The 13,171-nt window shown below is 44.3% G+C and overlaps 1 protein-coding gene across 1 annotated transcript in view; it reads right to left on the reverse strand.

The window, feature by feature from the left end:
- LOC106577380 (transcription elongation regulator 1-like protein) overlaps positions 1 to 8,931 on the reverse strand; it is a 231,532-nt gene extending 222,601 nt beyond the window's left edge. Inside the window, exons 1-4 of the mRNA XM_045701115.1 lie at positions 8,273 to 8,931; positions 6,446 to 6,820; positions 4,311 to 4,457; positions 2,179 to 2,404 (exon numbers count right to left, since the gene is read on the reverse strand). Of these exons, the coding sequence (XP_045557071.1) occupies positions 2,179 to 2,404; positions 4,311 to 4,457; positions 6,446 to 6,766 (694 nt within the window). The 5' untranslated portion in view covers positions 6,767 to 6,820; positions 8,273 to 8,931. The remainder of the gene's footprint in view (positions 1 to 2,178; positions 2,405 to 4,310; positions 4,458 to 6,445; positions 6,821 to 8,272) is intronic.
- Between the last annotated feature and the right edge of the window lie 4,240 nt (positions 8,932 to 13,171).

Below are 13,171 nucleotides of genomic sequence, written 5' to 3' on the forward strand. Positions count from 1 at the left end.
ACAGGACCCAATATACAGGACCAATATACAGGACCAATATACAGGACCAATACACAGGACCAAATATACAGGACCCAATATACAGGACCAATATAAAGGACCAATATACCGGACCAGGACCAATATACAGGACCCACTACACAGGACCAATACACAGGACCAAATATACAGGACCCAATATACAGGACCCAATATACAGGACCCACTACACAGGACCAATACACAGGGCCAATATACAGGACCAAAAATAAAGGACCAATATACAGGACCCAATATAAAGGACCAATATACAGGACCAAATATAAAGGACCAATATACAGGACCCAATATAAAGGACCAATACACAGGACCCAATACACAGGACCAATATACAGGACCCAATATACAGGACCCAATATACAGGACCAGGACCAATACACAGGACCCAATATACAGGACCCAATATACAGGACCAGGACCAATACACAGGACCCAATATACAGGACCCAATATACAGGACCCAATACACAGGACCCAATATACAGGACCAGGACCAATACACAGGACCCAATATACAGGACCAGGACCAATACACAGGACCCAATATACAGGACCCAATACACAGGACCCAATACACAGGACCAATATACAGGACCAGGACCAATACACAGGACCCAATGTACAGGACCCAATATACCGGACCCAATATACAGGACCCAATATACAGGACCCAATACACAGGACCCAATATACAGGACCAGGACCAATACACAGGACCCAATACACAGGACCCAATGTACAGGACCCAATATACAGGACCCAATATACAGGACCAGGACCAATACACAGGACCCAATACACAGGACCCAATGTACAGGACCCAATATACAGGACCCAATATACATGACCCAATACACAGGACCCAATATACAGGACCCAATATACAGGACCAGGACCAATACACAGGACCCAATACACAGGACCCAATATACAGGACCCCATAATCGAAATTCACGTCTTCGGAGCTCGGGGAACAGTGTGCTAACTGCCTTGCTCAGGTGCGGAACGGCAGATTTTTAAATTGTTATACATGACTTTCCTCATACAGTACTATACCTGGATGCTATGAAGTCCAGCAGTAAGGCTTTGTCCGAAATGGAACTCCATTCCCTATATAGTGCACTAGAGTCATATGGACCCTGGTCATAAGGAGTGCATTAAAAGCAGCAGCCTGCCATTTGAGACGTATCCACATTTCCCAGGTGCAACACAGCCTGGTTAAGCTCAGTGGGAGGTTGTGTTCTCCTTTAAACTCCTGATTCAGCCAAACAACAACAAGAAACACCTCAGTCTTTCCTTTCATGGTTTGTTCTCCAATGTTCCCACCTTTTTCAGTTTGTTTTCGTCAGATCATCAAGTGCCCTTGTCAGCAGAGCAGACACCCAGCTCGAGTCCCAAATGGCACCCTGTTTCCTATATAGTGCACTACTTTTGACCAAGGTCATTTAGTTAATAGGGAATAGAGTCTCCATGCCTTCCGAATATATGCTCTGAGTATCCAGAAGAAGTGCACTATATAGTAGGGAACAGGGTGCCATTTGATAGTCAACCTATATGTCAGTGTTTAGCATCACCATACTAGTTTATCTGCAGAATAAACCCCTCTGGAGTCTTCTGTCCGCTTCCGTCAGATAAGCAGGGGAACGCTTCTACCCACTGACTGGTAAACGGTTCCACTTCAGCAGCCCTGAAACCAATGTATCTGAAACCAACGTATCTGAAACCAATTGTGTTTAATGAGGTTCCTCTTCACGCATGCCTCTTCCAACCCAACTCCCTCCTACACACTCACAGATGGTACGGCTCCTCCTAAAGTTTTAACAAGTAGCGTAAAATGCAGATTGACAGTGGATGCATCCCAAATGTCCACCCTATTCCCTATGTAGTGCCATAGGGACCTGGTCAAAAGTAGTGCACTATATAGGGAATAGGGTGCCATTTGGGACACAGAGGGTGTACTGCTGCTATCTCTCCAGTCTGTTTAAAAAGAGGGGATTAAACTTTGTGATCAGAAAGTTATTAAAGATGGTAACCATTATGAGGAGAACAGCTGATAGAAGGGGCTGTGGCTGAGAGGAGGCAGCGGACAGGCTTGTAAAGTATGGAGCAGGTAGCTAGGTAATACAACCAACCACTAACCTGATATACGTCTGGGTGACATGAGGAGAGAGTGGAGAGTCCTGGAGGCAGCAGGTCTGGGTGACATGAGGAGAGAGTTGAGACTCCTGGAGGCAGTAGCTGGCCTAGAAATGCTCATTGCCATTTGATTTGTCATCAACAATGGTTTTTCATGCCGATGGAAAATTCCTATTTCCTCCGGAGTAAGCCAGGTGTTCTCCAGAGTTAGAGTGTTGTTCAAGTACGTCTAGAAACACAAGGGAGGCAGGAGTGTCAGGTACACATAGAAAAACACAGACAGAGGCAAGTTCATGTTCAGATAAACCTAGATAAACCTTGAAACACAGAGACAAGTTGTTGATCAGGTAAACCTAGAGACAGAGACAAGTTGTTGATCAGGTAAACCTAGAGACAGAGACAAGTTGTTGATCAGGTAAACCTAGAGACAGAGAGACAAGTTGTTGATCAGGTAAACCTAGAGACAGAGAGACAAGTTGTTGATCAGGTAAACCTAGAGACAGAGACAAGTTGTTGATCAGGTAAACCTAGAGACAGAGACAAGTTGTTGATCAGGTAAACCTAGAGACAGAGAGACAAGTTGTTGATCAGGTAAACCTAGAGACAGAGAGACAAGTTGTTGATCAGGTAAACCTAGAGACAGAGACAAGTTGTTGATCAGGTAAACCTAGAGACAGAGACAAGTTGTTGATCAGGTAAACCTAGAGACAGAGAGACAAGTTGTTGATCAGGTAAACCTAGAGACAGAGAGACAAGTTGTTGATCAGGTAAACCTAGAGACAGAGAGACAAGTTGTTGATCAGGTAAACCTAGAGACAGAGAGACAAGTTGTTGATCAGGTAAACCTAGAGACAGAGACAAGTTGTTGATCAGGTAAACCTAGAGACAGAGACAAGTTGTTGATCAGGTAAACCTAGAGACAGAGACAAGTTGTTGATCAGGTAAACCTAGAGACAGAGACAAGTTGTTGATCAGGTAAACCTAGAGACAGAGAGACAAGTTGTTGATCAGGTAAACCTAGAGACAGAGAGACAAGTTGTTGATCAGGTAAACCTAGAGACAGAGACAAGTTGTTGATCAGGTAAACCTAGAGACAGAGAGACAAGTTGTTGATCAGGTAAACCTAGAGACAGAGACAAGTTGTTGATCAGGTAAACCTAGAGACAGAGAGACAAGTTATTGATCAGGTAAACCTAGAGACAGAGAAGCAAGAGTTTTCAGGTAAACTGGACTTTTGTGTCTGTTTATACCCTCCAAACAGATTTCCTGAGGTAGAGACACAGAGTTAAGGAAGAGTGTCTGGGAAAACCTAGAGACACAGAGAGTCACGATGTTGTTCAGGACAGCTGTTGTAAATCTTGAAACACAGAGACGACAGGCAATTCCACAATCATGGAAAGAAAACAAGACCCTCTTCAAATGGACCTGTCCTTGACAATTACGGGGCGGCAGGTAGCCTAGTGGTTAGAGCGTTGGACCAGTAACCGAAAGGTTGCTAGATCGAATCCCTGAGCTGACATCTGTCGTTCTGCCCCTGAACAAGGCAGTTAACTGTTCCTAGGCCATCATTGTTAATAAGAATTTGTTCTTAACTGACTTGCCTTGTTAAATGAAGGTTAAATAAAAAATATATAGTGCTAACAGAGTAAACTGTCCTTAGTGATTACAGTGATAACTGTCTGTAACCATTACAATGATAACAGTTCTTAACCATTACAGGGATAACAGTTCTTAACGATTACAGTTTGAACTATCCTTGAAAATTACAGTGTGAACTGTCCTTGAACATTACAGTGATTACAGTGAGTCTATCTGTGACAGATACAGCAGTGATTACAGTGAGTCTGTCTGTGACAGATACAGCAGTGATTACAGTGAGTCTGTGTGACAGATACAGCAGTGATTACAGTGAGTCTGTCTGTGACAGATACAGCAGTGATTACAGTGAGTCTGTCTGTGACAGATACAGCAGTGATTACAGTGAGTCTGTCTGTGACAGATACAGCTGAAGTCTGAGACCCTGGATGCAGCTCAAATGGCACCCTGTGCCCTACTTGTGACCAGGGCCCATAGGACTCTATATAGGGAGTAGGGTGCCATTTGTGACTCAGACCAGGTTGTAGTGGTTTGTCTACCTTGTAGTCGGGGACCTGTTTCTCCACCCATCCTTTGCCACAGTGAGGAGGCAGCACTGAGCGGTACACATGGGGGAATACAGGGACCAGCTCCAGGTTGGCAGAAGGCTGAAATCCCAGCACGTGGTGTGGAGATGGCAGCTCCCACTGAGAGGAAATGAAACAATAGAGGACAGGAAATACACATCATTCAGGTTTAGAGATCTCATTGGATGATTCAAACTGTATTTCTGGAAGTAGCTTGAATTGCTTGTGGCAGAGGACTTTGGTGTCTTAACAAGATTCTAACAAGCACTACCTCATTAAAGAGGATAAACTAACAAGATGCTAACAAGCACTACCTCATTAAAGAGGATAAACTAACAAGACGCGAACAAGCACTACCTCATTAAAGAGGATAAACTAACAAGATGCTAACAAGCACTACCTCATTAAAGAAGACAAACTAACAAGATGCTAACAAGCAGTACCTCATTAAAGAAGACAAACTATACCAGTAAATGATGGAACTCTAACCCATAAAAACTTCACCATTCCATGTCATGGACGATGAACGGTAGTTGGTAGGATGGTATGGTGGACAATGAACTGTAATTGGTAGGATGGCATGGTGGACAATGAACTGTAATTGGTAGGATGGCATGGTGGACAATGAACTGTAATTGGTAGGATGGCATGGTGGACGATGAACGCTAGTTGGTAGGATGGTACGGTGGATGATGAACTGTAGTTGGTAGGATGGCACGGTGGATGATGAACTGTAGTTGGTAGGATGGCACGGTGGATGAATTAAAGTCATATAGAACTAGGTAAGGGCTTGCAAACAGAACAGAACATAGCCTACTGTCTGTCACTGACAAGCCTATAAAATGTATATAACAACAATGCACAGCTTCATTCTGGGGCTCCTCAGAATCCTTCACGGTGGAAGTGCGTAACGACAGCGTAATTTTCCGAGCATAGAGTTATGGATCTAGTCTCCACCAATCTACTCAGTCTTAGCCATCTATCCATGGTTCCGGACAGACAAAAGACGTTGGTCTCTCTTTGCGAGATACGCTGACTCATCCCACCAACCGCCACATTAAATATCAATCACAAGCTTCTTCTGAAAAAGCTTTGCATTGCAAAATATCACATCAAACACCTGCTGTGTCTGTTTCTGCGTTCATTCTCCTCTCCTCTCCTTTCCTCTCCTCTCCTTTCCTCTCCTCTCCTTTCCTCTCCTCTTCTTCTCCTCCTTGACACCAATAGTAAGTGCCTTCGACAGTATCCTCCCTATGAATGGTGGTTAACGTTGTGAAAAAGTCAAGGTCTACATCAGTGCCAATATGCCTGACCCGTCTTGATCAAGTCTGCTCTCTGCTCTCCTCAGATTAAATACCACGCTGTGTTTGTCTGTGTGAGCGGGATCAGAGGACCGGGGGAAGAATGTGCTCTGATCATCAGGATTCAAAGAAGACACTAAAGAACTGCTGGTGCAATCAGAGACCCACTGCAGTCACACTACACTATAGGCCACTCAGGGCATGCATATGGAAAATACTCTTGACATTGTGCATGGGTCAGTTTCCATGAGGAAGGACAACATCCTCTGTAGCTCAGTTGGTAGAGCGTTGTGCTTGCAATGTCAGGATTGTGGTGTTCGATTGCTGGGACCACCCACGCATTAAAAAAAAATGTATGTGCACATGACAGGAAGTGGCTTTGAATAACAGCGTGTATTAAATGGCTTATTTACATTATACCAACCACCAGGGCATGGTGGTTGGTAAGTTGTCCCAAAAACATTTTCATTCTTCAGCAACATAGCAAAACACCCCAGCTGAAGTGATAATGCAATCCGTATGCAGATAGTAACAACACAAGGACACTGTGCTGTACGGGCCAGTTTCCATCAGGCTAACTAAACCAACCCAGGGCACGTGTGTATCCGTTCGTGCATGTCCATGCATCCGTGCGTGCGTACATGTGTGCCTACCTATGTGTACGAGTGCAGGTGAGTGTCTGTCTCTGTGTGTGTATTCCCCTATCAGTGTGTACATGAATGTTGTTCAGGTTTATAGCAAACACTATTTATCATTCATAATAACCATAATTCTGAAAATATCAAGTTTTATCTGATAGCAACCTACCTGCACGTTCTGCAGGGGAAACTGACTGATGCCAGGGTTAGCTGCTGCTGTGTGTGTCGGTATCCTGGCCAGAGGCAGGAAAGGATCACAGGAAAGCTGCCAGCTGGAGACGGCTTGGAGCAACGGAGGAGGGTGGTGATGGGAGAGCAGGAAGGGGTGGTGATGGTGTGGCGCGGCAACAGGGGCGGTAGTGGCACCCAGCCGGCAGAGCCCCGAGGCAGCAGCAGGACCAGGGCCAGGGAGCATCCACAGCCATGGAGAGGCATCTCTCTCTATCTGCCACAGCTGTGGCTGAGCCTTCAGTCGCCCCACAGGGATCATCCCTACATTCTAGACCACCACACAACACCTGGAAAGGCTGGGAGGGACCCTAGACTTCAGAGAGGACATTGTTTCATTATTATCAAGCAGGTTGATAAAGGATAAAGGATGGGAGACCTGGTGAGAGGCACCTGCCCATACGCACACACACACACACACACACACACACACACACACACACACACACACACACACACACACACACACACACACACACACACACACACACACACACACACACACACACACACACACACACACACACACACACACAGCTAGGCAGACACACAAACACACACAAGCAGCTAGGCAGACACACAAACACACACACACACACACACACACACACACACACACTCACAAGCAGCTAGGCATTGACAAGCAGCTAGGCAGACACACACACACCACTCACTGGAAATACTCTACACAACAAGTAATTACAGCGCTTGTAGGTATTGATTTTGTGAGGTGATTTTGAGAGGTATCAGACAGTATCACTCATAACTGTACATGTAGTTAGAGGGGCAGGATGGATGAAAACAAGAAATATAAAGAAACATCATGATAAATGACTTATGACAGATGGTTTGATAAAAAGCCACGATGCAGGCAGCCCATGCACACATTAATTCAATGCATGGTCGGCGGGGTGAACGGGGGAGGGATAAAATAACAACAATTAGCAGGTGTTCTAGAATACCGTAAATGGGGTTCTATCGGGTTTTATGGAGAGCGCATTCCAGAGGCTGTTATTGAGATGCGCTGAGAATGTGAAAGAAAAGTATGAAATCCAAAAGGTGCACTACTATAGAACACCGAGACACATACACGTTTCGGACTATGAAAGACGCCTAATAAAGTATATATCGCGTATTTGCACTCTGAATTTGGCCTCTCGCTTAATATTCAGGTTTTCAAACCTCTTCTCTGGGACCCTCAGACGAACTAGCTCACCTGATTCACCTATTCCAAGGGCTTGATGATTCATTGAGAAGTTAAATCAGGTATGCAAGCTGTGTAATCGTTCAAATAATTGGAACGGCTGGGGTTCACCCAGGAGACGTTTGAAAAACCCCTGGTCTAATAGACGTACTGTTTTTTTCAATAAGGAAAAATGTGATTGATTGATTCCCACATCTGTTAATTTACATATTCTACTGTAGGGAAGGCTACCAAGACAACGGAGACCAGCTGGCAGCTTTATAAAATTAGCTCTACAACTTGGAGATGCATGTTGGTAAAATACTTGAAAATTGTGTAATCCCTCCCAAAAAATATCTGCGTTAAAATATAAATCAATAAGAACACACGGGTTTAGTTGTCTCCCTTGTTCCGCACCAGATGCACCCTGTCAATGAGAGGTAACCGATCACTCCAAATTAAATAAGAATAACAATGCGTTTAGTTTGACATTCAAATATGGGAATGAATAACACAATTGAAGTTTGGATGGAAAGTTAATTTAAAAATCAGTCTTCACATTGAATCAGATATCCTCCACCTCACCTATAATGCGTTGTAGGCTATCAATCCCTTCAGTTGTCCACTATTAACATCGGTCGTCCAGCATTTATGGATTAATTTTCCGTTGGTAATTTCAATCCAAAAAATGACTACGCTGTTTATCCTATCAAAATATCCAAAACATGCAGCCAAGTCGTCAGGTAGGCTACAGTATAGCCAGCCTACAACGGAGGCACTGAGGACACTCGTTCGTTTATGAAGCGCAGGACATCTTCTAACGGTGACGGTTGGTCGGTGAGTGATGGTTTGTCAGAAAAGAGAGAGACTTGTATTTGCTGTCACGGATAATCTCTTCTCACCCTGATACCGTTTCAGCCTCTTCCCCACGGAACGTCACCCCTAACGCAACACCACACCGCTCAGAGGCACGGTTTACTCCACTCACTTCCCCCAAGCAAGTCATAGGGGATAGGTTGGACTAGCCACAGTTTTTCCTGTTTCAGAAAACTTCCTTTAGTGCAAAACGTGAAAACATTCCTAAGCGACTGGAAAACGTCTCCAATGAGAAGTCTACTGCGCACCTCTCTCGTTCTCTATCTGTCTCTGCATCATCCGGTACCACCGTGGAGTCTGGACTGCTCCTCTCTAAACAGCAGCAACCCAGTGCGCTACTGTAGCATAGTGTCCTTCCCACATCTCCTCTCTCGGCACCAGGGGTTTTGGATACTGTATGGCAAGTCACATGGAACACAATCTAATCACATGAATGACGCACAATCTTACCAGCATTCAGAATACATCACTGTAGCGCGTGGTAAATTGAGCCACCTGGGGGTAACCTAAACTTTGACTGAGTATTGTTATATATTCTGCTGTTTATCAGTCATAAATATTTCGCTTAAAGGCAACATACTGTGGGAGCAGAACGCGTTATATTCAGAACAAATGATCTGGGAGTGTATGCATGTTTGAAGCGTGTGTTCCATTGTCCAAAAAAGTACAATAAGCCAAACGCATTTAAGCAGCATGGCGGTGTCCACTAGTGCAGCTCAGTCTCTACAGCAGCGTTTCCCAAACTCTATACGGGGCTCGAAGAGACCACATACTACGGGGAACAAACCATTTCATGTGACAATGTATAGTCAACACACATGCTGAACTGCACTCAATTGCACTGAAATGTAAACAACATTATCCCACAGGCTGAATGGAAACATGCAGAGGTATAATGACACATTTAAATTCAGCAAAAAAAGAAACGTCCTCTCACTGTCAACTGCTTTATTTTCAGCAAACTTAACATGTGTAAATATTTGTATGAACATAACAAGATTCAACAACTGAGACATAAACTGAACATGTTCCACAGACATGTGACTAACAGAAATGGAATAATTATTATTGTCCCTGAACAAAGGGGGGGTCAAAATCAAAAGTAACAGTCAGTATCTGGTGTGGCCACCAGCTGCATTAAGTACTGCAGTGCATCTCCTCCTCATGGATTGCACCAGATTTGCCAGTTATTGCTGTGAGATGTTACCCCACTCTTCTACCAAGGCACCTGAAAGTTCACTGACATTTCTGGGGGGAATGGCCCTAGCCCTCACCCTCCAATCCAACAGGTCCCAGATGTGCTCAATGGGATTGAGATCCGGGCTCTTCGCTGGCCATGGCAGAACACTGACATTCCTGTCTTGCAGGAAATCACGCACAGAAAGAGCAGTATGGTTGGTGGTACTGTCATGCTGGAGGGTCATGTCAGGATGAGCCTGCAGGAAGGCTACCACATGAGGGAGGAGGATGTCTTCCCTGTAACGCACAGCGTTGAGATTGCCTGCAATGACAACAAGCTCAGTCCGATGATGCTGTGACACACAGCCCCAGACCATGGACCCTCCACCTCCAAATCGATCCTGCTCCAGAGTACAGACCTCGGTGTAACGCTCATTCTTTCGACGATAAACACAAATTCAATCATCCCCCTGGTGAGAAAAAAACCACGACTCATCAGTGAAGAGCACTTTTTGCCAGTCCTGTCTCATCCAGTGACGGTGGGTTTGTGCCCAATGGCTACGTTGTTGCCAGTGATGTCTGGTGAGGACCTGCCTTACAACAGGCCTACAAGCCCTCAGTCCAGTCTCTCTCAGCCTATTGCGGACAGTCCGAGCACTGATGGAGAGATCGTGCGTTCCTGGTGTAACTCGGGCAGTTGTTGTTGCCATCCTGTACCTGTCCCGCAGGTGTGATGTTCGGATGTACCGATGCTGTGCAGGTGTTGTTACACGTGGTCTGCCACTACAAGGACGATCAGCTGTCCGTCCTGTCTCCCTGTAGCTCTGTCTTAGGCATCTCACAGTACGGACATTGCAATTTATTGCCCTGGCTACATCTGCAGTCCTCATGCCTCCTTGCATCATGCCTAAGGCACATTCACGCAGATGAGCAGGAACCCTGGGCATCTTTCTTTTGGTGTTTTTCAGAGTCAGTAGAAAGGCCTCTTTAGTGTCCTAAGTTTTCATAACTGTGACCTTATTTGCCTACCGTCTGTAAGCTGTTAGTGTCTTAACAACCGTTCCACAGGTGCATGTTTATTAATTGTTTATGGTTCATTGAACAAGCATGGGAAACAGTGTTTAAACCCTTCACAATGAAGATCTGTGAAGTTATTTGGATTTTTACTAATTATCTTTGAAAGACAGGGTCCTGAAAAAGGGACATTTCTTTTTTTTGCTGAGTTTATAAGGTAAGAAGATTGTTAATGTATAAGAGGAGGCATATTCAATTAGCAAATTAAGGATAAAGGGCTTTGGATCAGATAGCATACTACTCCTGCTTCATTAATATAAACATGAATTTACACTAACTGTAGCATGCTGCATTCAAAGTAGAATCTTGAGTAATTTTGACCTTGTATTCTGCTTGAGTAGATTGAATAATTGATCACCGTCTCACAAAACAGGGTGATTCAAGCTGAATCTGCATGATTCTCCTGTTTCCATGCAATGTTGAAGCTTGACTGTCATGGGCGATGTGCCTCAATGTTGTCAATCGGGAGTGGTGATATAGCCGTTAGATTTTATTGGACACTTCCGTTTCATGTTTCTGTCCTTGTCCACTTGGTTTGAAAAAGTATGGCGTCTGTTTTTTTCAGGAAATGTTGATGAGTATCAGGATAGTTGCAGATTCTGCCCCAGATAGCAATGAGAAATCGGCCCAGAAGCGGCCCTTTTCCGGGGAGCCGGCCCTGATTGAATCGGTCCAGAATCAGGTGTCGGACTCGGCCCGGAATCAAAATGAATGTCTGCCCAGAATCCCCCCCCCCGGGCAGTCGGGCAGTTTCGGTCTACCGGAATTCAGCCATCTTACCAGAATCCCCCCAGAAGCGCCCGAGGCAAATTTAACCTGTTAGGGCTAGGGGGCAGCATTGACACGGCTGGATAAAAAAAATACCCGATTTAATCTGGTTACCACTCCTACCCAGTAACTAGAATATGCATATACTTATTACATATGGATAGAAAACACCCTAAATTTTCTAAAACTGTTTGAATGGTGTCTGTGAGTATAACAGAACTCAAATGGCAGGTCAAAACCTGAGAGATTCCTTTACAAGAAGTGGCCTGTCTGACCATTTGTTGAACTTCTTTTCCATCTCTATCATTTACTAAGGATCTCTGCTCTAACGTGACACTTCCCACGTCGTCCATAGGCGCTCAGAGCCCGGGAAAAAACAGAATGTCGTCATTCCAGCCCCAGGCTGAAACACATTATCGCCTTTCTCAAGTGGCCGATCAAGAGACACTAGCTTATGTGCATGACCCCGACCGCCCCCGCCTTTGGGATTTTTTCCTCTGTTTGCCGAAAAGGAGATTCCCTGTCGGAATATTATCGCTTTTCTACGAGAAAAATGTCGTAAAAATTGATTTTAAACAGCGGTTGACATGCTTCGAAGTACGGTAATGGAATACTTAGAATTTTATTGTCACGAATTGCGCCATGCGCGTGACACTTCTTTACTATTTCGGATAGTGTCTGGGACGCACGAACAAAACGCCGCTATTCGGATATAACGATGGATTATTTTGGACCAAACCAACATTTGTTATTGAAGTAGCAGTCCTGGGTGTGTATTCTGACGAAGACAACAAAAGGTAATGAAATTTTATAATAGTAAATATGATTATGGTGAGTGCTAAACTTGCCGGGTGTCTAAATAAGCGAGCCCGTGATGCCTGGGCTATGTACTTAGAATATTGCAAAATGTGCTTTCACCAAAAAGCTATTTTAAAATCGGACATATCGAGTGCATAGAGGAGGTCTGTATCTATAATTCTTAAAATAATTGTTATGCTTTTTGTGAACGTTTATCGTGAGTAATTTAGTAAAATGTTAGCGAATTCCCCGGAAGTTTGCTAGTTCTGAACGTCACATGCTAATGTAAAAAGCTGGTTTTTGATATAAATATGAACTTGATTGAACAAAACATGCATGTATTGTATAACATAATGTCCTAGGGTTGTCATCTGATGAAGATCATCAAAGGTGAGTGCTGCATTTAGCTGTCTTCTGGGTTTTGGTGACATTATATGCTGGCTTGAAAAATGGGTGTCTGATTATTTCTGGCTTGGTACTCTGCTGACATAATCTAATGTTTTGCTTTCGTTGTAAAGCCTTTTTGAAATCGGACAGTGTGGTTAGATTAACGAGAGTCTTGTCTTTAAATGGCTGTAAAATAGTCATATGTTTGAGAAATTGAAGTAATAGGATTTTTAAGGTTTTGAAAATCGCGCCACAGGATAGCAGTGGCTGTTACGTAGGTGGGACGAATTCGTCCCGCCTAGCCTAGAGAGGCTAAAGATCTGTCCTCCACTAACACACAGAGTTGATGGTTATAGATTTGTCCTCCACTAACACACAGAGTTGATGGTTATAGATCTGTCC

The sequence above is a fragment of the Salmo salar genome, chromosome ssa18 (assembly GCF_905237065.1).
Source record: "Salmo salar chromosome ssa18, Ssal_v3.1, whole genome shotgun sequence".
Lineage (NCBI taxonomy): Eukaryota > Metazoa > Chordata > Actinopteri > Salmoniformes > Salmonidae > Salmo > Salmo salar.